This window comes from Emys orbicularis, chromosome 12, assembly GCF_028017835.1.
Source record: "Emys orbicularis isolate rEmyOrb1 chromosome 12, rEmyOrb1.hap1, whole genome shotgun sequence".
Classification (NCBI taxonomy): Eukaryota; Metazoa; Chordata; order Testudines; family Emydidae; genus Emys; species Emys orbicularis.
Genome location: NC_088694.1, coordinates 32,578,388 through 32,605,305, shown reverse-complemented (window position 1 = coordinate 32,605,305; position 26,918 = coordinate 32,578,388). Strand labels below are relative to the sequence as shown.

Genomic DNA, 26,918 nt, shown 5'->3' with positions numbered 1-26,918 from the left:
GAGTGGAGCGCAGGAGCTGGTCCAAGAGGTAACTATAGCGGGACCGCTTGGAAATAGTGACCATAATACAATAGCATTCAACATCCCTGTGGTGGGAAGAACACCTCAACTGCCCAACACTGTGGCCTTTAATTTCAAAAGGGGGAACTATACAAAAATGAGGGGGTTAGTTAGACAAAAGTTAAAAGGTACAGTGACTAAAGTAACAGGAGTACTTGTGGCACCTTAGAGACTAACAAATTTATTAGAGCATAAGCTTTCGTGGGCTACAACCCACTTCTTCGGATGCATATAGAGTGAACCATATATTGAGGAGATATATATACACACACATACAGAGAGCATGAACAGGTGGGAGTTGTCTTACCAACTCTGAGAGGCCAATTAAGTAAGAGAAAAAAAACTTTTGAAGTGATAATCAAGATGGCTCAGTACAGACAGTTTGATAAGAAGCGAGTGTGAAAAAGTGAAATCCCTGCAAGTTGCGTGGGCCCTTTTTAAAGACACCATAATAGAGGCTCAACTTCAATGTATACCCCAAATTAAGAAAAACAGTAAAAGAACTAAAAAAGAGCCACCGTGGCTTAACAACCATGTAAAAGAAGCAGTGAGAGATAAAAAGACTTCCTTTAAAAAGTGGAAGTCAAATCCTAGTGAGGCAAATAGAAAGGAGCACAAACACTGCCAACTTAAGTGCAAGAGTGTAATAAGAAAAGCCAAAGAGGAGTTTGAAGAAGGGCTAGCCAAAAACTCCAAAGGTAATAACAAAATGTTTTTTAAGTACATCAGAAGCAGGAAGCCTGCTAAACAACCAGTGGGGCCCCTTGACGATGAAAATGCAAAAGGAGCGCTTAAAGATGATAAAGTCATTGCGGAGAAACTAAATGGATTCTTTGCTTCAGTCTTCACGGCTGAGGATGTTAGGGAGATTCCCAAACCTGAGCTGGCTTTTGTAGGTGACAAATCTGAGGAACTGTCACAGATTGAAGTATCACTAGAGGAGGTTTTGGAATTAATTGATAAACTCAACATTAACAAGTCACCGGGACCAGATGGCATTCACCCAAGAGTTCTGAAAGAACTCAAATGTGAAGTTGCGGAACTATTAACTAAGGTTTGTAACCTGTCCTTTAAATCGGCTTCGGTACCCAATGACTGGAAGTTAGCTAATGTAACGCCAATATTTAAAAAGGGCTCTAGGGGTGATCCCGGCAATTACAGACCGGTAAGTCTAACGTCGGTACCGGGCAAATTAGTTGAAACAATAGTAAAGAACAAAATTGTCAGACACATAGAAAAACATAAACTCTTGAGCAATAGTCAACATGGTTTCTGTAAAGGGAAATCGTGTCTTACTAATCTATTAGAGTTCTTTGAAGGGGTCAACAAACATGTGGACAAGGGGGATCCGGTGGACATAGTGTACTTAGATTTCCAGAAAGCCTTTGACAAGGTCCCTCACCAAAGGTTCTTACGTAAATTAAGCTGTCATGGGATAAAAGGGAAGGTCCTTTCATGGATTGAGAACTGGTTAAAGGACAGGGAACAAAGGGTAGGAATTAATGGTAAATTCTCAGAATGGAGAGGGGTAACTAGTGGTGTTCCCCAAGGGTCAGTCCTAGGACCAATCCTATTCAATTTATTCATAAATGATCTGGAGAAAGGGGTAAACAGTGAGGTGGCAAAGTTTGCAGATGATACTAAACTACTCAAGATAGTTAAGACCAAAGCAGATTGTGAAGAACTTCAAAAAAATCTCACAAAACTAAGTGATTGGGCAGCAAAATGGCAAATGAAATTTAATGTGGATAAATGTAAAGTAATGCACATTGGAAAAAATAACCCCAACTATACACACAACATGATGGGGACTAATTTAGCTACAACGAGTCAGGAAAAAGATCTTGGCGTCATCGTGGATAGTTCTCTAAAGATGTCCACGCAGTGTGCAGAGGCAGTCAAAAAAGCAAACAGGATGTTAGGAATCATTAAAAAGGGGATAGAGAATAAGACTGAGAATATATTATTGCCCTTATATAAATCCATGGTACGCCCACATCTCGAATACTGTGTACAGATGTGGTCTCCTCACCTCAAAAAAGATATTCTAGCACTAGAAAAGGTTCAGAAAAGAGCAACTAAAATGATTAAGGGTTTAGAGAGGGTCCCATATGAGGAAAGATTAAAGAGGCTAGGACTCTTCAGTTTGGAAAAGAGAAGACTAAGGGGGGACATGATAGAGGTATATAAAATCATGAGTGATGTTGAGAAAGTGGATAAGGAAAAGTTATTTACTTATTCCCATAATACAAGAACTAGGGGTCACCAAATGAAATTAATAGGCAGCAGGTTTAAAACAAATAAAAGGAAGTTCTTCTTCACGCAGCGCACAGTCAACTTGTGGAACTCCTTACCTGAGGAGGTTGTGAAGGCTAGGACTATAACAATGTTTAAAAGGGGACTGGATAAATTCATGGTGGCTAAGTCCATAAATGGCTATTAGCCAGGATGGGTAAGAATGGTGTCCCTAGCCTCTGTTCGTCAGAGGATGGAGATGGATGGCAGGAGAGAGATCACTTGATCATTGCCTGTTAGGTTCACTCCCTCTGGGGCACCTGGCATTGGCCACTGTCGGTAGACAGATACTGGGCTAGATGGACCTTTGGTCTGACCCAGTACGGCCTTTCTTATGTTCTTATGTTCTTATTCAGATCCCAAGGGGGTACCAGACCCCGGACATGTGGGTTAAGGTGCTCCAGGCCTTTCAGAAACTGTGCCGTCATAGGGTGGGTGAAGCCTGACCTGCCTTGAAATGGAGGATGGAATGCCGAAATGGCTGCCAGATGCACCTTGACTGAAGACAGCGACAGGCCCTGGAGCTTAAGGTGCAGCAAATAGTCCAGGACGTCTTGTAGCGGGGCCTCTTCTGCACGGATGTGACGATCCGAGGCCCAACACGTAAATCGCTTCCACTTTGCCACATAGGTAGCTCATGTGGACACCATTGGAACACTGTCATTCCTTTCCAGGCAGCAGCCAGGCTGTCAAGTGCTGCGCCGCCAGGTTTGGGTGCAGCAGATTGCCATGGTTCTGGGACAGCAGATCCAGCTGAAGAGGCAGCTGCAGGTGGGTGGCTGCCAACAGACTCAGCACCATGCCGAACCAGTGTTGACGAGGCCACGCTGGGGCCAGAAGGATGACCATGACCTTGTCTTGCTTCACCTTCAGGAGGACTCTGTGGATCAAGGGCACTGGCGGGAAGGCGTACATCAGTGCTCCTGACCACGAAATCAGGAAGGCATCCGACAGGAAGCCCTGGTCCCTGCCCTGCAGAAAGAAGAACACATGGCATTTCCTGTTCTGCCTGGATGCAAACAGGTCCACCTGGGGATTCCCCCACTTGCGGAAGATCAGGTTGACTACCTCCAGATGGAGCGACCATTCATGGCGAGATGAGAAGGTCCTGCTGAGGTGATCCGCCAAGACGTTCTTGGTCCCCGGCAGGTGGGCGGCCACCAGGTGAATGGCGTTCCTCACGCAAAAGTCCCAGTGGCTGAGCGCTTCTCGACAAAGGGCCGAAGACCTGGCACCCCCCCGTGTGTTGATGTAATACATTAACGGCGGCGGTATTGTCCATCAGGACCTGCACCACCTTGCCCTGCAAGTGGGGAAAAAAAGCCCGGCAGGCCAGGAGAACCACCCTGAGTTCCCTGACATTGATGTGGAGGGCTGGGTCAAGATGTAGCCAATGTGGGCTACACCAGCCCAGATCCTACACCAGGTGGGCTCCTCAGCCCAGATCCAAAGTGTCCGAGACCAGGGTGAGCGATGGAGACGGGGACACAAAAGGAAATCCCTGGAGCACCGACTCGGGATCCTGCCACCAGTCCAACAACAGTAGGACATGGCTCGGCATTGTGACCACTCAGTCTAGGGGGTACCTGCTGGAAATGTAAACCGAGGCCAGCCACATTTGCAGAGGCCTCAAAGTTGGGCATGGCTGACCACGTACGTGCACGCGGCCATGTGGTTCAACAGTTGCAGACACGTGTGGGCTGTAGTGAGCGGGTGGGCTTGTATGTGGGAGATTAAGCCCGCCATGGCCTGAAAATGCGCTTCGGGAAGGAAGGCCCTGGCCCGCGTGGAGTCGAGAACCACGCCAATAAACTCTATACATTGGACTGGTGTTAACATGGACTTTTCTGCATTTATCAACAGGCCCAGGTCGCTGCAGGTGGAATGCACCAGATCGAGGCTCCTTTGTACCTGCTCCAGAGACCTGCCCTTGATGAGCCAGTCGTCGAGATATGGAAAGATCTGGTCCCCCCGATGTCTGAGGTAAGCCGCCACTGGTGCCACGCATTTTGTGAACACCCTGGGGGCCGAGGACAGGCCAAAAGGTAACGCCGTGAACTGAAAATGGCGCCCGGCCACTGTGAAGCACAGGAACCGTCTATGTCCTGGGAATATGGAGACATGGAAGTAAGCGTCCTTTAAGTTGAGAGCGGCGTACCAGTCCCCGGATCCAGGGAAGGGATGATGGAGGCCAGGGAGACCATATGGAACTTCAACTTCTTGAGAGGCTTGTTGAGGCCATGCAGGTCCAGAATGGGTCTGAGGTCCCCTTTTGCCTTCGGGATTAGGAAGTAGCAGGAATAGAATCCTCTTCCTTCCATATCCCAAGGAACCTCCTCTACAGCCCCCAAGCCCAGGAGTTTCTCGACCTCCTGAATGAGGAGTTGCTCGTGAGAAGGGTCCCTGAAGAAGGATGGGGAAGGGGGGGGCAGGAAGGAGGGGCGGCCAAAAATTGCAGGGTATAGCCCCAAGCAACTATGTACAGGACCCAGTGGTCCTATGTAACCCTGGACCAGGCCGAACGGTAAGGGAAAGGGCAGTCGAGGAAAGGGCGGGAAGGATCCAGGCAGATGGCTGGTGCGTTGCTCTTGGGTGCACCCTCAAAATGAGCGCTTATGGCCCCCTTGGTCCTTTGCTAGGCCAAGCTGCGCAGGGCAGCGGGATGATGACAGGTGGCAGCGGCTAAACCTGGTGTCCCGCTTCTTTGTAGGCCCCTGATGAGGCTGCCACTGTCGCGGTGGCGGAGGAGGCCGGAACGGCTGCCTCGACATCTGAGGAGCGAGCATCCCCAGAGAGCGAAGAGTTGCCTGTGTGTCCCTAAGGCCGTGCAGCCGTGCGTCTGTCTGGTCGGAGAAAAGGCCGACACCATCAAATGGGAGGTCCTGGATAGAGGCCTGCATCTCCTGGGACAGGTCTGCAGTCTGGGAGTCAGGAACTGCGCCTCATAACCACTGCTGAGGCAACCACCCAGGCAGCTGAATCAGCCGCATCCCAGGCCATTTGGAGGGAGCACCAAGCAGCCGTGGTGCCTTCCTCCACCAGAGTTGCAAAATCCTGGGCCGCTTCCTGGGACATGGAGTCTTTGAACTTGAGGAAGGAGTCCCACAAGTTAAAATTATAGCGGCCCAAGAGGGCCTGGTGGTTCACCACCCGAAACTGGAGGCTGGCTGTAAAATAAATCTTGCGACCAAACAAGTCCAACCTCTTAGTGTCTTTATTTTTAGGGGCGGAACTGGTGGGGCCCTGCTTATCACTCTCATGGGCCGACGAACAATCATAGCGGTGGGTGGATGTATAAGTACTCAAACCCTTTCGCGGGGACAAAGTACTTTTTCTCCGCTTTCTTGGACATGGGTGGAATAGAGGACGGGGTTTGCCAGAAGGACTTGGCAATGTTCAGGGCCCCCTTGTGCACCGGGAGTGCGACCCGGGCTGGGGTGGCTGCCGAGAGCACATTGAATAATGTGTCTGTCTGCTCATTCATCTCCTCTGCTTCGAGGGCCAAGTTCAAAGCCACCCTATGAAGCAGCGCCTGATGCTCCTTGAAATCGTCCGGTGGGCTAGCTCTTGAGGGGCCGGACATCGTCTCTTCTGGGGAGGAGGAGGAGCATGATTGGACCACCTGGGGAGGCCTGCCACTGTCTTCCCCCAACAGGGAGGGTGACCTTGGGGTGGGCACCGCCTCCTCACTCATGACGGCCACCAGAGCGTCCTGCACTGAACCCGGTGCCGACTTTGGCCTGTCGGATGCGGCGACTGAGGGCTGGTGGGAGTGGGGCAATGGCATGACAGGAACCCTCCAGGCATTCCAATAAGGCCATTGGGTCGGCCACTCGCCTTGTTGCCAGACTGGCCCCGATGCCGCAGACATGCCCTCCGGAGCCCAGTCCCGTTGCTGCCTGGGTGAAGGGCTGAACTGTGCTTCCGATCTGGAGAAGTTGTCGCCCTCTGGTGACCATGGCAGGGCCGTCGAGGCCTGGGTCTGATGGCTAACTGGCACTGTCGGTGACTGGTGCCGGGAGTAGGGGAGTGGCCTCGAGGTCTCGGCTTCGGCAACCGACAACGTGACGAGGACCAGTGCCGAAGAGATCGTCTATGCCTGGGAGAGCTTCGGCGTGAAGACCGGGACCGGGAGCCTGGTACCGATGACTGGTAACAACAGGCTGGAGACCTGGACAGACGCAGAGACCAAGAGCGTGGCGACCTTGGGCTCTGCCTTAGCTCCGGAGACTGGTGGCGCTCGTTTGTCTTGTGCGAGGTATTACTGGCGGGCTTGCCCTCACGGGGAGCCTTAGACAGTTTCATTGCTGAACGCGGTGCTGACTGCGGTGGGAGCTCTCTTGGCTGTGCAAGTGCCAAGAGCTGAGTGGGCATCGACTGCACCGTTGGCTTGGACCCTGTACCTGCTCCACGGAGTCGGGTCTTTTTGGGGGGAGGAACTCCCCAGGGCAGAGCCATTATGTGGGTCCGGAGTGAGCGTAAGGCCCAAACAGGGTCCTTTGCCCAGAGCACCTTTATTGGTCTTGCTCGGTGCCGTCTTATTCAGCATCTTTTTTGGCACTGCGGATGGGGAACAGTGCCGGGAGGAGCTCAGGGACAGGTACACTACGCACCGAAGCTAAAGCGCTGGGTGCCGTTTCGGGCTGAGCCGGCTCCGAGGCTGGGCATAGGGCAGCCTGCATCAGGAGGGCCCTGAGCCATATGTTGTGTCATGTTCCCTCTGGGTCCTAGGACGAAAGTTCTTACAGATACGACAACGCTCCTTCACGTGGGACTCCCCGAGGCACTGCAGACAACTATTGTATGGGTCACTAACAGGCATAGGCCTGTTACACGTGGAGCAGGGCTTAAAACCCAGAGAACGGGGGTTTTGCCTGGGGCAAAGTCCCCGCTGGGACCCTAACTAACTGAACACTTTACAGCTACTTAACTACTAACTAACAACAGAACTATTTATAACTGGAAGCACAAGGCTAAGACAGGAAAGGAACTGCTGGTCGCTTGCTAAGCAAGGGACAGAGGTGTTCTGACTGACCACCACGGGCAGTAAGAAGGCACTGAGAGGGCGTAGGCCCGGCAGCACCTGATATATCATGAGTACGGCACTCCAGTGGGCACTACAGCTGGCCCTACAGATACCGCTAAGGCAAAAATCTCCGACGACCGTGCACGTGGGCGCGCACACACCTACAATGGAATCAACATGAGCACTCGAAAAAGAAGCTGAGTTAGTTACTCAAAACTGTTAAAATACAACATTAGACACCCATTCAGTGCTCTGGATGCCTGTCTCAAATTTAAAACGAGACCATAAGGAAGGATTGCCAATAAATATATCCATTCCAGCCCGCCCCTCCCCAACAGCCTTGGAGAGCGGGGTGGGGCGGGGGAAGGATGGGCTTTGCAGTGCTAACATACCCGGGCTCTGGAGCAATCTCATTGGCAGAACAGTTCACTGGCTGCTGCTCATCACTGCCACAATGCCCACCAGATGCAGAACCAGCCAGTGGAAACATGAGGACTCTCAAGGGCTCCTCACAACAAGGCAGTATGTCTGCAGGAAGGACTAGCCTCTGTCTGGTTCAGAATTATGGTCTCAAGTGGATTAGGTCCCGGGAAAGAACAAGAGAGCTTACCCTCCCACTTGGAATGAAACCATGCACTTTGAGGACAGTGACAGCTCAAGTGAACAAGAATGAGGGGCTTTGATGTGCAGGTCTTCAGACTCCTTCCTTCCTGAAGGTTGTGATCACTATGAGCATGAGCTCAGAGAAAACTCTGGGTGCTGATGAGAAGCCAAAAGGGAAAACTACACACTGAAAATGGTCCTGGCCCCGGCGGAAACAGCAGAATCTTTGGGGAACTGGGTGGAAGGTCACAGCTAGCTCATGAGTGCACGGAGCTTTTTGCTCTGCATGCTTGTCAGACCTATGAGAGCCGAGTCCTGGAGGGAACCACTCAGACCACAGTAGCTTTAATAGAAGAGACAGAGGTCTTATTTTTTTGAGGAACTGTTCCATGCACATGTCCATCTATGTTCATAATGGAAGTGGCATCTTCCATCATAACAACGCTCTTTCTGGTGAGCCTGGATGCAAAGATATATTGCAAATATGGTGTGTGTGTGTCTTATTGGAGTTTATACATCTGAGAGTAAGGAAGGTTAAGGGATCTTCTGTGCTCAAGGAAAAAGCCACTCCACATCCTTTATCCGCAGAGAATCCAGGGCCGGAAAGGCAAGTTCCTCCCCTGCCCAGTTCCAGCCCTTGTGCATTCTCTGTAGCTCTAACAGTGCTCGTAATTTGTATGAGTATGTATCTGTCCTATCTGACTAATCTAATCTGCTCCATCCACTCCTTTCCCCACCTATACATCCTCACTGTTGGCTCACTCTGCAGTGGCAGAACATACGGGGGCATTTTCTGGAACCAGGGAAGGTGTCATGGTCGCAGATCTTCCAATTCCCATATCCTTGGAAGGTACACACGTGTATGCTCCCAAATGAATCTGTGGCACTCCCATACCTGTGGCCTGGGAGGCACCATGGTCTCTGTAGACTCTCCATTTCTATGGCTTAGGAAGGGCTAAGGTGAAGGTCCTGTGGACTCCACATATTCACAGTATCAGAAGGAATGTGATCCCACACCTGCAGACCCACTGCATAAAAGGACTCTGGTCTGCAGGCCTTGCATATCTGTGGCATGGCAAAGTCTGTGACCCCATTCCTATGTCCACTAGCTTCCTATGGCATGGGTAGTGCCATGCTTTTAGTCCTGTGTTCTCATGGCCTGGGAGACACAACAGGTACTATAGCATGAGTCAAGATTTAAATGACATAGCAGGAAAGGGGTTAAAGTTTAAATGGCTATTTTGTTTATGAATTAATGTAGGTAGTTTTGTGCCAAAATATCTACCATTAATTTTTCCATCTATTCCAGGAGCAGTAAGATACACACAGTAAAGTTTATTTTGGTACTTGGTATACTTCACTCCCATTAAAAATAAATTAATCAGCAAATTCCTACACAGCTAAGCCTTCTTTTATGTAAATACAACACAGCTGTAATGAATTACAAGGTGTTATTATCTCACACATACTGCATAATACTTCACACATAAGAGGTTTCTCTCCTTAGCTCAGCTTGCAACAAAAGCATCTTAAATAAACTGAGAGAAAGTTGTTTGGTTTGTAATGTTTTTACAGAAGTGGGATATACCTCACACATATAAGGTTTCTTTACATGACTCATTTTATAACAACTTAAACTGAGGAAGTTTGCTTTTGAAAAAACTAACAAAATTACTATATATATATATATATTTATTTATTTTCACTCACACATACACACACACAAAGAAAAACTCACTAGTAGTTGTTCCCTAAACAAAGTCTAAGAAGCACTCGCCTGTGTTTTGGAGATCATGCTCTGGATCCCATTTGTTGCTGACAGGAAAGGCGATATCTAACACCGATGCAAATTGCCTAGAGAAGATGGCACTAGAAGCAGGAACATCCACAGTCCTGGGCAGCTACAGAAGACATCAGACTTATACCAGAAATAAGAACATTTGTGGTGTGTTAGTGTGATCACACATTAAATATGACTCGTCTATATATTTGGTGAATTGGTTTATTAGGACTATATCCTGACACGACAGGGCACTGTTCTTCTCATTCTCAGCAAAGGCATTACAAAGTACACAAAACAAGTCCAGTTCTATTACTTGGTCACATGGTTTCCTATGAAGATTTTGGACATGAGAGAAATAAAACCAGTTTCAGTCACTGAACTAGAAACCCCATGTTGACCTTTAGTTTGTGCAATAAAGCCCTATTTTCTGTTGATTTATTTGGTGCAGGTTTTCATTGAATAATTCTGTTGGGGTAACTCTTGTCTGCTTAACTATTTAAAATGTTAACTAGAAAAGGTCTTGAACCTCTTCTTTGTGGGTAAAGCATAGTTTTATCCCATAGAGAACATGAACAGACCATTGAGATGTTACTCTACTGCAGCAATCACTAGAGCACAGCTCTAGAAAGAATATGAGCATATCAGGAAGATAGAGCTACTTTGAAACAATAAAGACTCTAAAGTGGCTTTTAGCCATAGTCCCACCATGGCCCTGTCCCCTCCCTCTTGCACCTACCTCTCCTTGTGCACCTGTGCAAGGGGCCAGTCACAGTCTGACCCTAAACTGGGCTTTAATCGAAAATCATTTCAAGATCTTCTCAGCCAATTCCCAAGCATTTTAATGCAAAAATAGACTATGTCTCCCAAAGCCAGGATAGAGGTATATCAACATTCAGAACATGCAGAACTCAGCCTTGTGCTTAGCAACTTCATGGAGCAGAAAAAGTAATGTCATTGTATTTGTGTGAAGTTGCTCCCCTCTTGCCAGATTAAGAGCAGAGAACCCTGTTCTTGAGGTACCTATCACTTTTGGTAAGATATTTGGTTTTCAAAAGATGGATGCTGTCTCTCAGAACCTATCTACAGGGTCAACTTTATACTTCTGCAACAGCCAGGCATTCCTCAAATGAACTAGCAGCATTTAATCCTAGATAAAATATTCAAAAGAGTACTGCTGTCAGGTTTACCAACATGTAAATCAATACAAAAAGGCTATTTATTTAAATATATTCTTTCAACAGCAAATATTTATTCCTTCCCTTCTTGGGTACCCCACAGAATGAAAGTTTAACACATTGTTCATTGACTGATGAAGGTCTCAGAGTCCTTCATCATTATACGCTGGGGAAGTTGGCTTCAGGATGCTTTGGGCATTACTCTCCACAAGAGGGCGCCAATTCACTTCACCAGTCAGTAGCAGGTCCTCTCCATTTATAGCATCCAGGTACTGCATCTGAAATTCACAAGAAAATAATGTATTTCTGACTTGAACTCATTGGAAGAGATAAAGATGGTCTGAAGATTTCCCCCGACAATCCCAAACTCACCAAGAGTTCAGGTAAGCAGCATGTTTTGAAGAAAGGAAATAGAAGTGTGGAATTGTTTTGAATCTTTTAGCACTGAGTGGAAGAGGACTAGAAGGAAGGGGTAAATGGCTGAAAGTGCTTCACAAAGGGGCTAAAAGACAAGGAGCCATAGAAGGTTTGAGTCTAACAAAAGATCTTCTAATGCCTGAAATAAAATGGTCTCTGAAAATCCTGACAGTGGGGCAAAGAAGAGGGCGGTGTGCTGAGGAAGCTTTGGCCTGCAACCAGTATATTGGACCAGTTCCTCAAATTTGAAAAATGGAGTGGAGAGGTATTCAATCCACAGCTGGCTGAGATTGTCCTGGTGACTGATATGAATAAGTGAAACTGTTCATTTATACCTATACAAAAAGACCTCTATCCCAAGTACTAAGTGCCTCTGCCACCAACCTTAAATGACTGTTGTTATTATTGGTACCATAGTAGTGCCTGAAGATCTGTACACACACAGTAGGAGACAGCTCCTATCCCAAAAGGTTTATATGAAAACAAAAGACAAGCTATGGGTGGGAGGAAAGACATACTGCTCCCGCTTCACAGATGAAGAACTGGGGCCCACTGCCCTGCTCAGGGTCACACAGGCTGTGGCAGAGGCAGGAACTGAACCCAGATCTCATGAATCTCAGTCTTAGCCACAAGACCAAACTTCACATAAGCTAACAAATCCACAGCTCCTCTTCCCCTTGAACCGAAAAGAACCAGTGATAACAGCAAATCAAACACCTCACCTGGCCCTGCAGAAAGCTGTCTTACCATCAGACTGGGTAAAAAGATGGGCTTTGCAGCCTGACATAAAGGTAATCACATTTGGACCAAGGAGGAGGGGACGGGAGTAAATTCTGATAAGGGTCCCTCATGGAGAAACCCTGTCAGCAACTCCCTCTCGTCTATCAAGGGGGCTCCAGCTCAGTGGCTTCCCCTGCCTACAAGCTGTGGCAGTACAGCGCGGGGAGGGAGGTGTCCCTTGAGTAGCGCGTCTCAGGCTATTTAGAGCTTTCGTGGTAAAACCACCACCTTACCCTGTACCCAGCAGTCAATGCAGATCTGGGACCGCTGCTGTCATGTTTTTCTGGTGAGATGCACTACTTGCTAAGCCATGCAGGCTGCACCAACTTCAATTTCCAAGCTAATTTAAGGTGAGGACCCATGCAGGGCACATTGTCACCTCAAGATGGCAAAGGAATGGATTAACGTAACCCCGTCCACATCCAAAAGAAACAGCCGCAGTCTCCCGGCCTGACGCAAACTGAGAAAAGCTGCTTGGTCGTTGCAGCTCTATAAGAGTCTAACAGCAGCTAGGAATCCAATACCACCCCCAGACTGCAAATTCCAGTAACAAATGGCAGACATGTCTCACGCAGAGGGGTGGAGCTAATCCTTGCCACAGTTTATAGATTATAAAACCAGAAGGGACCATTGTGATCATCTAGTCTGACCCCCTGTATAACACAGGCCACAGCACTTTCCTGAATTCATTCCTGTTTGAAATAGAGCAGATATTCTAGAAAAACATCCAATCTTGATTTTAAAATAGACAGTGATGGAGAATCCACCACCACGCTCGATAAATTGTTCCAATGGTTACTTATGGTTACTGTTAAAAAATTACACCTTATTTCCAGTCTGAATTTGTCAAATTTCAACTTCCAGCCATTAGATCTTGTTCTACCTTTGTCTGCTGTACTGAAGAGCTCATTGTCAAATATTAATTCCACATGTAGGTACTTATAAACTGTGATCAAGTCACTCCTTAACCTCCTCTTTGTTAAGCTCAAGAGTTCCTTGAGTCTATCACTATAAGACATTTTTCAATCCTTTAATCATTCTCACAGCTCTTCTCTGAATCCTGTCCACTTTATCAACATCCTTTTTGGACTGTGGACACCAGAACTGAACACTATTCCAGCAGCAGTCACACCAGTGCCAAATACCGAGGTAATGTAACCTTCCTTCTCCTACTCAAGATTCCAATGTATGCATCCAAGAATCAAATTAGCCCTTTTGGCCACCGTTTTGCACTAGGATTTCATGTTCAGCTGCTTATCCAGCATGACCCTCACTCCAAGTTTTTTTCAGAGTCACTGCTTCTCAAGAGTCACCCATTCTGTAAGTATGGCCTACACTCTTTGTTCCTGGATGTATAACTTTACATTTGGCTGTATTAAAGTGCATATTGTTTGCTTGTGCCCAGTTTACCAAGTAATCCAGATCACTCTGAATCAGTGACCTGTCCTTTTTATTATTTACCACTCCCCCAGTTTTTGGTAATATCTGCAACCTTTATCAGGGATGATTTTACATTTACTTCCAGGTCATTGATTAAAATGTTAAATAACATAGGGCCAAGACCTGATCCCTGCTAGAAACACGCCTGCTTGATGATTCCTCATTTACAATTACATTTTGAGACCTGTCAATTAGCCAGTTTTAATACATTTAGTGTGTCATGTTAATTTGTATTGTTCTAGTTTTTTAAGCATCATTTTGAATGGTACGAAGTCAAGTGCCTTTCAGAAGTCTAAGTATACTACATCATTACTGTTATCTTTATCAACCAAATGTAATCTCATAAAAAAAGATATCAAGGTAGTTTGACAGGGTATATTTTCCATAAATCCATGTTGATTGTCATTAATTATATTATCTTCCTTTAATTCTTTATTAATTGACTCCTGTATCAACTGTTCTATTATTTTGCTGGGGATTGATGTCAGGCTGACAGGTCTATAATGACCCCTTTTAAATACTGGCACAACATTAGCTTTCTTCTAGCCTTCTAGAACTTCCCCAGTGTTCTAAGACTTATTGAAAATCAACATTAACCATCCAATGAGCCCCTCAGCCAGCTCTTTTAAAACTCTTGTATGCAACATGCGTTTATCAAAGGTAGATCATGCCAGATTAACCTAATATCCTTCTTTGAGAAGAAAACTGATTATTTAGATAGGGGACATGTGGTCAATCTTGTATATTTCAACTTCAGTAAAGCATTTCACATGGTACCGCATGGGAAATTATTAGTAAAATTAGAGAAGATGGTGATTAGTACAAGAATTTTAAGTGGGTAAGGAACTAACTAACAGAAGGCTGGACTGGAGGGAGGTTACTAGTGGAGTTCCTGAAGGATCAATCTTGGGACTGATCTTATTTAATATATTTATTAATGACTTGGGCACAAAAAGTAGGCGTGTGCTAATGAAATTTGCTGATGATACAAAGTTGGGAGGCATCATTCATACAGAGGAGAATCGTAATATTATACAGGCAGAACTGGATGACCTTGAAAGCTGGAGTAAAAGAAATGGGATTAAATTTAATACCACAAAGTACAAGGTCATGCACATAGGATCTAATAATAAAAACTTCTGCTATAAAGTGGAGGCTCATCAGCTGAAGTGACAGAGAAGGAGAGAGACCTGTGTGTGTAAGCCGATCACAGAATGACTATGAGCACCAAATGTGATGCGGCTGTGAAAAAGGCAAATGTGTTCCTAGAATGTATTAGGGAGGCATTTCCACCAGAGATAGAGAAGCATTAACACCATTGTACCAGACACTAGTAAGACCTCATTTGGAATATTGTGTACAGTTCTGGTCACCCATGTAAAACTATTTCAAAGTCGAACAGGTGCAGGGAAGAGCTACTAGGATGATCAGGGGAATGGAGGGTCTATCTTATGAGAGGAAACTGGAAGAGCTTGGTTTACATATACCATATAATGAAGGCTGGGAGGGGATATTACTGCTCTCTATAAATACATTTGGGGGTAAATACCAGAGAGGGTGAAGAGCTATTTAAGGTAAAGGACAGTGTTGGCACAAAAACAAATGGCTATAAACTGGCCATGAACAAACTCAGGATGAAAATTAGAAGAAGGTTTATAACAATCAAAGAAGTGATGTTCTGGAACAGCCTCCCATAGGAACTGTGAGGGCAAACAACGGAATTAGTTTTAAGAGTGAGCTGGACAAATTTATGACTGTGATTGTATGATAAGGTTGCTTATGATGGTAGTGGGCAGGGCTCTGAGGGTCCCTTCTGGTTATGCTGAAGTTTCTAAAAATCTCATGCTTCAGGGCACTTGCAAGAGTCAGGAAGGGAGTTTTTCCCCACAACATATTCTGGGTCTTTTTCCCCCCCTCCATCCTCTGAACTACAAGGGATGGCCACAGCTGGAGGTGGCACTGAGCATTCTTTTTCTCAGGTGCTTGTCTGGCTGGTTGGGTTTTGCTCACATGATCAGAGTCTAACTGATTGCTGTATCTGGGATTGGGAAGGATTGGTAGTGAACTTGGGGGGGTTTCAACTTCCTCAGCAGCATTAAGTGCGGGTCATTGCCAGAATCATCTGGGTATATCTCAGTTAATCAATTCTCTGCCATTGCAGGGGCCTGAGGCATTAGTGCACTTCAGTCCCTCCTATTTTCTGCCTGTGGCACAAAACAATTTAGTCTCCTGAGGGCTGTAATACCTTAGTCTAATTTTGGTTGTTGGGTTAAGTGTGCAGGTGGTGTTGGTGGCCTGTGATGTGAAGCAGGTCAGACTGATGGTCCTCTCTGGCCTTAGATTCTATGACTCTAAGTTATTCAGACTTGCTGATTTAAAAAAGACTAACTATAGAAGATGCTGTTTAACATCCTCCTGAGTTAGTTTTGGAATGGAAGCTGTTTCACCATCAGATGACAATGACTACATCATATTTTTTCCCAAATACAGAACAGAAATATTTACTGAACATACTTGCCTTTTCTGCATTATTATTGACAGTTGTACCATTTCCGTGTAGTAATGGACCAATACGATTGTTAGGATTTTTTTGTTCCTAATACACTTAAAAAACTCCTCCTTATTTTCTTTAACTCTGCTAGCCATAGATTTCTTCTTGTGTCCCTTTGCTTCCCTTATCAATTTTCTATAATTCCTAGCTTCTGATTTATATTCATTACTATCAACTTCCCACTTCTTCCACATATATGGAAGCTGCCTTCCATTTCCCTCTAACCAGGTTGTTTTTTTTAAACCAGTGCAGCCTTCTTTCTTTATTGTGGCCTTTGGGGCACTTAGTAAAATATTTGTAATTCCCAATTATTATTCATATTTTTCTGTTTATATTCTCTGCCCCAACTGAGCCGACTCAATTGTTTTCAGCTTTGTGAAACGGGCTCTTTTAAAGCACCAAGTATATTGTTGGTTTGGAATTTATATTCTGTTTTCACATAACAAACGTGAGGAAATCATCATCAGTGGTACCTAAGTTTCCACTAGTTTTTAGTTCTGTGATCAATTCCTCTTTACCTGTTAAGGGCTACTATATAATTTCCCCATATTGTATGCAATACTTTTGAGTTAGGAAATTGTGAGCTATAATGTTTAGAGATTCTGGGGATGTTTAGTACTGGCAGCATGAGACTCTTATGGAAGTCCTCAATGATACATAGCTTTCCCCCCCTACACATTACAGGTAGTTGCTCCAGGAACCAGGCATCCTGTTCCCAAGTGTGATTTGGTGACCTGCAGTAGAATCCAACTAGCATCCCATCTTGGGCTTCATCTTAGGACACTGATCTATAAGCATTCAAGATAATTTTCTGATTTGTCAGTGACTCAAAACAGGTAACGTTATTTTTGACATGGAGGGCCTCTCCTCCTCCCCTTTTGCCCACTCAATCCTTCCTAAATAGGGTATAACCATTGATTTTAAAAATTCAAATCATGTGAATCATCCCATCACTTTTCAGTAATACCAACTAGATCAAACGTATTCTCATAAATGAACAATTCCAAATCCTCTTATTTTTCCCAACTCCTAACTTTGGTGTGTAGGAAATTGTTGATTAATTTTGTTCTCAAGATCATGCTTTTGTGCTAAATGAGTACTTCTTTGTTCTCTCTTTTCACCCTACCCTTTTATATTGATTTAACGCCCTCCTGGCTACTCTAGCCAGTCCATCCCCTGAGAAGATTAGTTCCCCTTCTACAGAGATGGAGACCTTCCAAGCTATACAGCTCCCCCTCTTTCTCTCTCTCTCTCTCTCTGTGTAAAAGGTGGATCTATGTTCCAGAAAAGCAAAACACTTGACCTTACACCACTTTCCAAGCTAGTGGCTCACTTCCAGAATCTTCTGCCTTCTGTCTCTCTTCACTCGTGGCACAGGAAGTATTTCTGAGAAGATAGTCATCTCTTTCAGCACCCTTCCAATTCCATGAAGTTGTCTATAATCTGCGATATATCCTGTGATGAAGTGTCATTAGTGTATCTTAGCTCCATGAAGACAGCACAACATATTGTTGTGCTCCTATTCCTTCCAGAACATTCTTTCCATTCTTCTTAGTATAGAATCCCCAACAAAGATCATCTTGTTTTTCTTGACCAGCTGATGATCATTCCGTGCGCAAGCTTGATTTTCTTACAGGTTGGGGCAAGAATCTATCCACAGGTATGTCCTGTACATCTCTCCATTACCTTCAACCAACTGGCTCTTCAGATATATCTTCCACTGTTTCCACACTGAGGACCTGGTTGTGACACTGCACCCCATATTCTTCATAATTGTATGATTATGATATGGCTATGACATAATTATGATGCAATTTGTACAAGACGAGTCATGTAGGGTGTCATTGGAAAAAGTTATGATTTGCTGAGTATGATTTTCCTATTTGTAGGCATGTATCATTTTTGTATCTGAAGTTATGAATATTGACTATGTGTCTGTATTTCAAATGTGCTTACTCTGGGTGACACCTACAACCAGCCTTTCAGGTACAACAATGAAGAAGCCAGACATTGCTGATGGCCCATCAGCAAAGGCAATGGACTGTAAAAAAGCTTAGCCTTCCTGTGAACACTCGAGTCAGCCTGTGAGTAATGGCTGCTATGACCCAGCGAGAGCATGTGACCAGACCACATGACACTGAATTCCATATTGTGCCTGTATTTTTTCAGAAACTGAGCTGGGAACTTAGTTTTGAGAACAAAAGGTTCCCACCATATGCTAAAGCTATATAAGGCAGGGAGTGACATCATTTGTTGTTCTTCACTCCCCACACAAGAGGAGTCCTGGAAACACCTGAGGAACAAAGACTGAACTGGGGGAAGTGCTGGACCCAGGCTAAAGGGATTGCTAGCTTGTGTATGGAAACCTGGGGAGCACAAGCTCTAAGTAAGTGCAACTTGTGCCTTGAGAATTTACAAATCTGCTTGTATCATCAGTCAGGGTGAGACACTGCTAATTCATAACCAATCTATCTAGTATGTTAAGCTTAGTTTGCGTTTTTATTTATTTCCTAGGCAATCTACTTTGATCTGTTTGCTATCACTTATAATAACTTAAAATCTATCTTTTGGTAGTTAATAAACTTATTTTATGTTTTAATCTAAACCAGTAAGTTTGGAGTGAAGTGCTTGAAAATCTTAGCTCAAGGGGTGGGGCTGTTGCATTTCCTCTCCACTTTGAGGGAGTGGCGAACTCTATGAGTTTATGCTGTACAGATCTCTGTGCAGCGCCAGACGGATTAATTTTGGGTTTATACCCCAGTGGGGAGTGAGAGTCTGGGAAGCTGGGAAATTGGCTGCTGTCTGCTGTTTGTACTTGAGTGGCTTAGGTAAGCACTCTCAGGCCTGGTCTACACTACGAGTTTAGGTCGACTTTAGCCGCGTTAAATCGAATTAAGCCTGGACACGTTCACACGACGAAGCCCTTTCTTTCGACTTAAAGGGCCCTTTAAACCGGTTTCTTTACTCCACCTCCGACGAGGGGATTAGCGATAAAATCGGCCTTAGGGGGTCGGAATTGGGGTAGTGTGGACGGAATTCGACGTTATTGGCCTCCGGGAGCTATCCCACAGTGCTTCATTGTGACCGCTCTGGACAGCGCTCTCAACTCAGATGCACTGGCCAGGTAGACAGGAAAAGCCCCGCGAACGTTTGAATTTCATTTCCTGTTTGCTCTGCATGGAGAGCACAGGTGACCACGCAGAGCTCATCAGCACAGGTAACCGTGATGGAGTCCCAGGATCGCAAAAGAGCTCCAGCATGGACAGAACGGGAGGTACGGGATCTGCTCGCCATATGGCGAGATGAATCAGTGCTGGCTGAACTCCGAAGCAGTAAACGAAATGGCAAAATATTAGAAAAGGTCTCCAAGGCCATGAAGGACAGAGGCCATAACAGGGACGCACAGCAGTGCCGCGTGAAAATTAAGGAGCTAAGGCAAGCCTACCACAAAGCCAGAGAAGCAAACGGAAGGTCCGGGGCAGAGCCGCAAACATGCCGCTTCTACGCGGAGCTGCATGCCATTCTAGGGGGTGCAGCCACCACTACCCCAACCGTGTGCTATGACTCCCTCACTGGAGAAACACACAGGGAAGAGGGTTCGGAAGAGGAGGATGGAGAAAATGTAGATAGCTCACAGCCGCAAGGAAGCGGAGAAACCGGTTTCCCCAACAGCCAGGATATGTTTGTCACCCTGGACCTGGAACCAGTAACCCCCGAACTCACCGAAGACCCTGAGGGCACACAGGGGACCTCTGGTGAGTGTACCTGTGTAAATATTACACATGGTTTAAAAGCAAGCATGTTTAATGATTAATTTGCCCTGGCAATCGCGGCCAGTACAGCTACTGGAAAAGTCTGTTAACGTGTATGGGGATGGAGCGGAAATCCTCCAGGGACATCTCCAGAAAGCTCTCCTTCATGTACTCCCAAAGCCTTTGCAAAAGGTTTCTGGAGAGGGCTGCCTCATCCCGTCCGCCATGGTAGGACACTTTACCACGCCAGGCCAGTAGCACGTAGTCTGGAATCATTGCATAACAAAGCATGGCAGCGTATGGTCCTGGTGTTTGCTGGCATGCAGACAACATCCATTCCTTATCGCTCTTTGTTATCCTCAGGAGAATGATATCATTCACGGTCACCTGGTTGAAATGGGGCAATTTTATTAAGGGGACATTCAGAGGTGCCCGTTCCTGCTCTGCTGAACAGAAATATTCCCCGCTGTTAGCCACGCGGTGGGGGGGAGGGGTGAAGTGATCATCCCAGAGAATTGGGTGTGTGGGGGAGGGGAGTTAGTTGGGTTTGTGCTGCATGTTAACCCTGAAACCGCAGCCCCTCCTTTTACATTGCAAACCCATTTTAAATGGCCAACCCAACGGGTGCTTGGTATGGGAAATGAGAGCACTACTGTTTGAAACCATTCCCACATGTTAAGAAGGTTAAAAAAGCCAAAAGACTGTGTCTTACCATGGCTGCCTGCAAGCTGAAATCTGTGGCCTGGCACTGCGTGAGTGATCTCTCACACCAAACCGGCAGGCCCTCAATATAAGAGGGAAAATGCGACCTTGTAACGAAAGCACATGTGCTGTGTAATGTGAACAGCAAAATTTAACGTGAAAGAGTGTACCCATTGTTCTCTAAAATGTGTCTTTTTAACCACCTCTCCCTTCTCCTCCACCAGCTGCAAATGTTTCTCCTTCACAGAGGCTAGTGAAGATTAGAAAGAGAAAGCGTAGGACGCGTGATGACATGTTTACAGAACTACAGATGTCCTCCCATGCTGACAGAGCACAGCAGAATGCGTGGAGGCAGTCAATGACTGATTACAGAAAAGCACAATATGAACGAGAGGAGAGGTGGCGTGCTGAATCGCGGGATGAACAGAGCAAGTTGCGGGCTGAAGATGATAAGTGGCGTCAGCTTGCACACAGAAGGCAAGAGTCGATGCTCCAGCTGCTGGAGCATCAAACTGATATGCTCCAGCGTATGGTTGAGCTGCAGGAAAGGCAGCAGGAGCAGAGACCGCCACTACAGCCCCTGTGTAACCAACAGCCCTCCTCCCCAAGTTCCATAGCCTCCTCACCCAGACGCCCAAGAACATGGTGGGGGGGCCTCCGGCCACCCAGTCACTCCACCCCAGATGATTGCCCTAGCATCAGAAGGCTGGCCTTCAATAAGAGTTAAAGTTTTAAACTGCAGTGTGTCCTTTTCCTTCCCTCCTCCCCCACCCATCCCGGGCTACCTTTGCAATTATCCCCCTAGTTGAGTGATGAATTAATAAAGAATGCATGAATGTGAAGTAACAATGACTTTATTGCCTCTGCAAGTGGTGCTCGAAGGGGGGAGGGTAGGGGAGGGTGGGGTGGTTGGTTTACAGGGAAGTAGAGTTAACCGGGTGGGGGGGAGGTGGACGGAGGGTTCATCAAGGAGAAACAAACAGAAGTTTCACACCGTAGCCTGGCCAGTCACAAAACTCGTTTTCAAAGCTTCTCTGATGCGCACCACGCCCTGCTGTGCTCCTCTAACCGCCCTGGTGTCTGGCTGTGCGTAATCAGCGGCCAGGCGATTTGCCTCAACCTCCCACCCCGCCATAAATGTCTCCCCCTTACTCTCACAGATATTGTGGAGCGCACAGCAAGCAGCAATAACAATGGGGATATTCTTTTCGCTAAGGTCTGAGCGAGTCAGTAAGCTGCGCCAGCGCGCTTTTAAACGTCCAAATGCACATTCCACCACCATTCGGCACTTGCTCAGCCTGTAGTTGAACAGGTCCTGACTCCTGTCCAGGCTGCCTGTGTACGGCTTCATGAGCCATGGCATTAAGGGGTAGGCTGGGTCCCCAAGGATCACGATAGGCATTTCAACATCCCCAACAGTTATTTTCTGGTCCGGGAAGAAAGTCCCTTCCTCCAGCTTTCGAAACAGAGCAGAGTGCCCGAAGACGCGAGCATCATGTACCCTTCCCGGCCAGCCCACGTTGATGTTGGTGAAACGTCCCTTGTGATCCACCAGGGCTTGCAGCAGCATTGAAAAGTACCCCTTGCGGTTTATGTACTCGGTGGCTTGGTGCTCCGGTGACAAGATAGGGATATGGGTTCCGTCTATCGCCCCACCACAGTTTGGGAATCCCATTGCAGCAAAGCCATCCACTATGGCCTGCACGTTTCCCAGAGTCACTACCCTTGATATCACCAGGTCTTTCATTGCCCTGGCAACTTGGATCACAGCAGCCCCCACAGTAGATTTGCCCACTCCAAATTGATTCCCGACTGACCGGTAGCTGTCTGGCGTTGCAAGCTTCCACAGGGCTATCGCCACTCGCTTCTCAACTGTGAGGGCTGCTCTCATCCTGGTATTCTGGCGCTTCAGGGCAGGGGAAAGCAAGTCACAAAGTTCCATGAAAGTGCCCTTACGCATGCGAAAGTTTCGCAGCCACTGGGAATCGTCCCACACCTGCAGCACGATGCGGTCCCACCAGTCTGTGCTTGTTTCCCGGGCCCAGAATCGGTGTTCCACGGCATGAACCTGCCCCAGGAACACCATGATTTCCACATTGCTGGGGCCTGTGCCTTGTGAGAGGTCTATGTCCATGTCAATTTCCTCATCACTCTCATGGTCGCGCTGCAATCGCCTCCTCGGCTGGTCCTGGTTTTGCTTTGGCATGTCCTGGCTCTGCATATACTCCAGGACAATGCGCGTGGTGTTCATAGTGCTTATAATTGCCGCGGTGATCTGAGCGGGCTCCATGATCCCAGTGCTAGCTATGGCGTCTGGTCTGAAAAAAGGCGTGAAACTAGAATCTGACGGACCAGGGGAAGGAGGGAGGGAGGGAGGGAGGGAGGGGCGAGTGACGACATGGCGTACAGGTACAGGGAATTAAAATCAACAAAGGTGGCTGTGCATCAGGGAGAAACACAAACAACTGTCACACAGAATGGCCCCCCCCAAAGATTGAACTCAAAAGCCTGGGTTTAGCAGGCCGTTGATTTGACGGAGGGAGGGGGAAGCAAATGAATACAGAACAAATCTATTTTTTACATCTTAAGACGACGGTGCAGCATGACTGATAGCCCTCGGCATCTTCTGGGTGCTTGGCAGCAAATACTGGGCGCTTGGCAGTTATAGCCACATTTTTCCTGTATGATGACGATGGCCTTCAGGCCTATTGCACGATCTGCTGCTCAGGGAAGACTGCTAATGTGCGATGGGCGCTTGGCAGAAAATGGCATACTATGACTGATAGCCATCATCGTCATTGTGAAGGCAGCAGAATATGACTGGGGGGATGGGGGACTGGGGGACATACGGAGTTCCAGCCACTGCTGTACGACGATGACGGTTACCAGTCGTAATAAACCATCTACTGCCAAAAGGCAAAAGGCAAGGGCTGGTGCAATGCATCCCTACGGCTGCCAGCCCCACGGCTGCCAGCACCCAGATCACCGATGAAGGCTACCAGTCATGCTGCACCGTCTACCGCCAAAAGGCAGTTAGCTGCTGCTGCTGTGTAGCAATGCAGTCCCACGTCTGCCGGCACCCAGATGACATATGGTGACGGTGAGCTGAGCTGAGCGGGCTCCATGCTTGCCGTGGTATGTTGTCTGCACAGGTAACCCAGGTAAAAAGGCGCGAATCTATTGTCTGCCGTTGCTCTGACGGAGGGGGAGGGGCCTGACGACATGTACCCAGAACCCCCCGCGACACTGTTTTGCATCATTCGGGCATTGGGATCTCAACCCAGAATTCCAATGGGCGGCAGAGACTGCGGGAACTGTGGGATAGCTACCCATAGTGCAATGCTCCGGAAGTCGATGCTAGCCTCGGTACTGTGGACGCGGTCCGCCGACTAGAGCACTTAGAGCATTTTATGTGTGGACACACACAATCGGCTGTATACAACCGATTTCTATAAAACCGGCTTCTATTAATTCGACCTAATTTCGTAGTGTAGACATACCCTCTGGTAGTTCAGTTTGGGTGAGTGGTGCCACCTGCTGTCATGTTGGGTGATAACAAGGCCTGGGTTAGGCTGGCTGTGTCTCCAACTTAGGAAGCAGAGTGTGGGCAGGGCCAACCCAACTGAATGGTTAGGGGGGCACGGCGGTTTCTCACGGCTCCCAGACTGCACCCCAAGGGTGACAACCCGTCACACTGGTATTGAAGGGAAACCTATAGCTGTGTGGAATTCTTACTGATCCTCTTCCCCCTCATGGCCACAGCCTGCTCATCCTCTCCGCTTCTAGACATGGAGAGCACCATAGAATCATAGGACTGGAAGGACCTCGAGAGGTCATCTAGTCCAGTCTCCTGCACTCAAGACAGGACTACGTAATATTTAACAATGATACGTAAGGCAGGACTATATAATATTTGATGCTGATATTGCCTCTGGTGGTTACAAACTGCCAGGCCTCCTCTCTGCTCTCCTCTCACTGATTCCTTGGTGGCCAGTTTCCTTCTTCCTTGAATCTGGGGTAGTGATGTTTCCCAAACCTGGCTGTCAGGAACTCCTCAGCTTCTGTGATTCTCAGTAGAGCCTCTACTCACCCTTTCAATCCATGAATCTTCTCCTCCAGCTGAGTCACCAACTTGCACTTCATAGACAGGAAGTCCTTTCTGGCTTCAGGCAGAAAATAAAACATGGCACATCCGTTGCAGGTTACAACCACTGTTGAACTGCTGGGCATCATGTTTTTGAGTGCAGAACTGTTCTTAGTAGGAGAGCTTCTCACACTCCCTGCCAAACTCCCTCTGAAACGCTCCTGTTAGCAGCTTCTGTTCGTGGCTCACAAGTTTGCCAAGCAACTGACTTTTTATCCTACTCCTCCCTGCTCAGCTCCACCCCAACAACCAGGGAGCAATTAACCACTCAGAGACTTCAAACAGTGAGGCTGGGAGAGCAATACAGCAGTGCACAGAAAATCCAGGAAGTTTTCGGAGACTGTTGGGAACAACTTCCTGGAGCAAGTGCTGGAGGAACCAACTAGGGGCCGTGCTCCTCTTGACCTGCTGCTCACAAACAGGGAAGAATTGGTAGGGGAAGTAGAAGTGGGTGGCAACCTGGGCAGCAGTGACCATAAGATGGTCGAGTTCAGGATCCTGACAAAAGGAAGAAAGGAGAGCAGCAGAATACAGACCCTGGACTTCAGAAAAGCAGCCTTTGACTCTCTCAGGGAACTGATGGGCAGGATCCTCTGGGAGGCTAATATGAGGGGAAAAGGAGTCCAGGAGAGCTGGCTGTATTTTAAAGAAGCCTGATTGAGGGTGCAGCAACAAACCATCTCGATGTGCAGAAAGAATAGCAATATGGCAGGCGACCAGCTTGGTTTAACAGAGAAATCTTCAGTGAGCTTAAACACAAAAAGAAGCTTACAAGAAGTGGAAACTTGGACAGATGACTAGGAGGAGTATAAAAATATTGCTTGAGCATGCAGGGGTGTAATCAGGAAGGCCAAAGCACAACTGGAGTTGCAGCTAGCAAGGAATGTGAAGGGTAACAAGAAGGGTTTCTACGGGTATGTTAGCAACAAGAAGGTGGTCAGGGAAAGTGTGGGACTCTTACTGGATGGTGGTGGCAACCTAGAGACAGATGTCGTGGAAAAAGCTGAAGTACTCAATGCTTTTTTTGCCTTGGTCTTCACAGACAAGGTCAGCTCCCAGACTGCTGCACTGGGCAACACAGTATGGGGAGGAGGTGAGCAGCGCTCGGTGGTGAAAGAACAGGTTAAGGACTATTTAGAAAAGCTGGACATGCACATGTCCATTGGGCTGGATGCAATGCATCCGAGGGTGCTGAGGGAGTTGGATGATATGATTGTAGAGCCATTGGCCATTATCTCTGAAAACTTGTGGCGATTGGGGGAGGTCCCAGCTGATTGGAAAAAGGCAAATATAGTGCTCGTCTTTAATAAAAAGGAAGAAGGAGAATTTGGGAAACTACAGACTGGTCAGCCTCACCTCAGTCCCCAGAAAAATCATGGAGCGGGTCCTCAAAGAATCCATTTTGAAGCACTTGGAGGAGAGGAAGGTGATCAGGAACAGTCAACATGGATTCACCAAGGGCAAGTCATGCCTGACCAACCTGATTGCATTCTATGATGAGATAACTGGCTCTGTGGATTTGGGGAAAGCGGAGGACGTGATATACCTTGACTTTAGCAAAGCTTTTGATACGGTCTCCCACAGTATTCTTGCCAGCAAGTTAAAGTAGTATGGACTGGATGAATGGACTATAAAGGTGGATAGAAAGCTGGCTAGATTGTCGGGCTCAAGGGGTAGGGATCAACGGCTCGATGTCTAGTTGGCAGCCGGTATCAAGCAGAGTGCCCCAGGGGTCGGTTCTGGGGCCGGTTTTGTTCAACATCTTCTTTAATGATCTGGACGATGGGATGGATTGCACCCTCAGCAAGTTTGTGGATGACACTAAGCTGAGGGGAGAGGTAGATATGCTGGAGGGTAGGGATAGGGTCCAGAGTGACCTAAACAAATTGGAGGATTGGGCCAAAAGAAATCTGATGAGGTTCAACAAGGACAAGTGCAGAGTCCTGCACTTAGGATGGAAGAATCCCATGCACTGCTACAGGCTGGGGACCAACTGGCTAAGCGGCAGTGCTGCAGAAAGAACCTGGGGATTACAGTAGACGAGAAGCTGGATATGAGTCAATAGTGTGCCCTTGTTGCCAAGAAGGCTTACGGCATATTGGGCTGCATTAGTAGGAGCATATTCCAGCAGATCGAGGGAAATGATTATTCCCTTCTATTCGGCACTGGTGAGGCCACATCTGGAGTACT

The 26,918-nt window shown here is 47.2% G+C and overlaps 1 protein-coding gene across 1 annotated transcript in view; it reads right to left on the bottom strand.

Annotated features, from left to right (window-relative positions):
* Positions 1-10,531: 10,531 nt before the first annotated feature.
* LOC135886676 (ubiquinol-cytochrome-c reductase complex assembly factor 1) overlaps positions 10,532-26,918 on the bottom strand; it is an 87,547-nt gene continuing 71,160 nt past the window's right edge. Inside the window, 1 exon segment of the mRNA XM_065414460.1 lies at positions 10,532-11,220. Within this exon segment, the coding sequence (XP_065270532.1) occupies positions 11,086-11,220 (135 nt within the window). The 3' untranslated portion in view covers positions 10,532-11,085.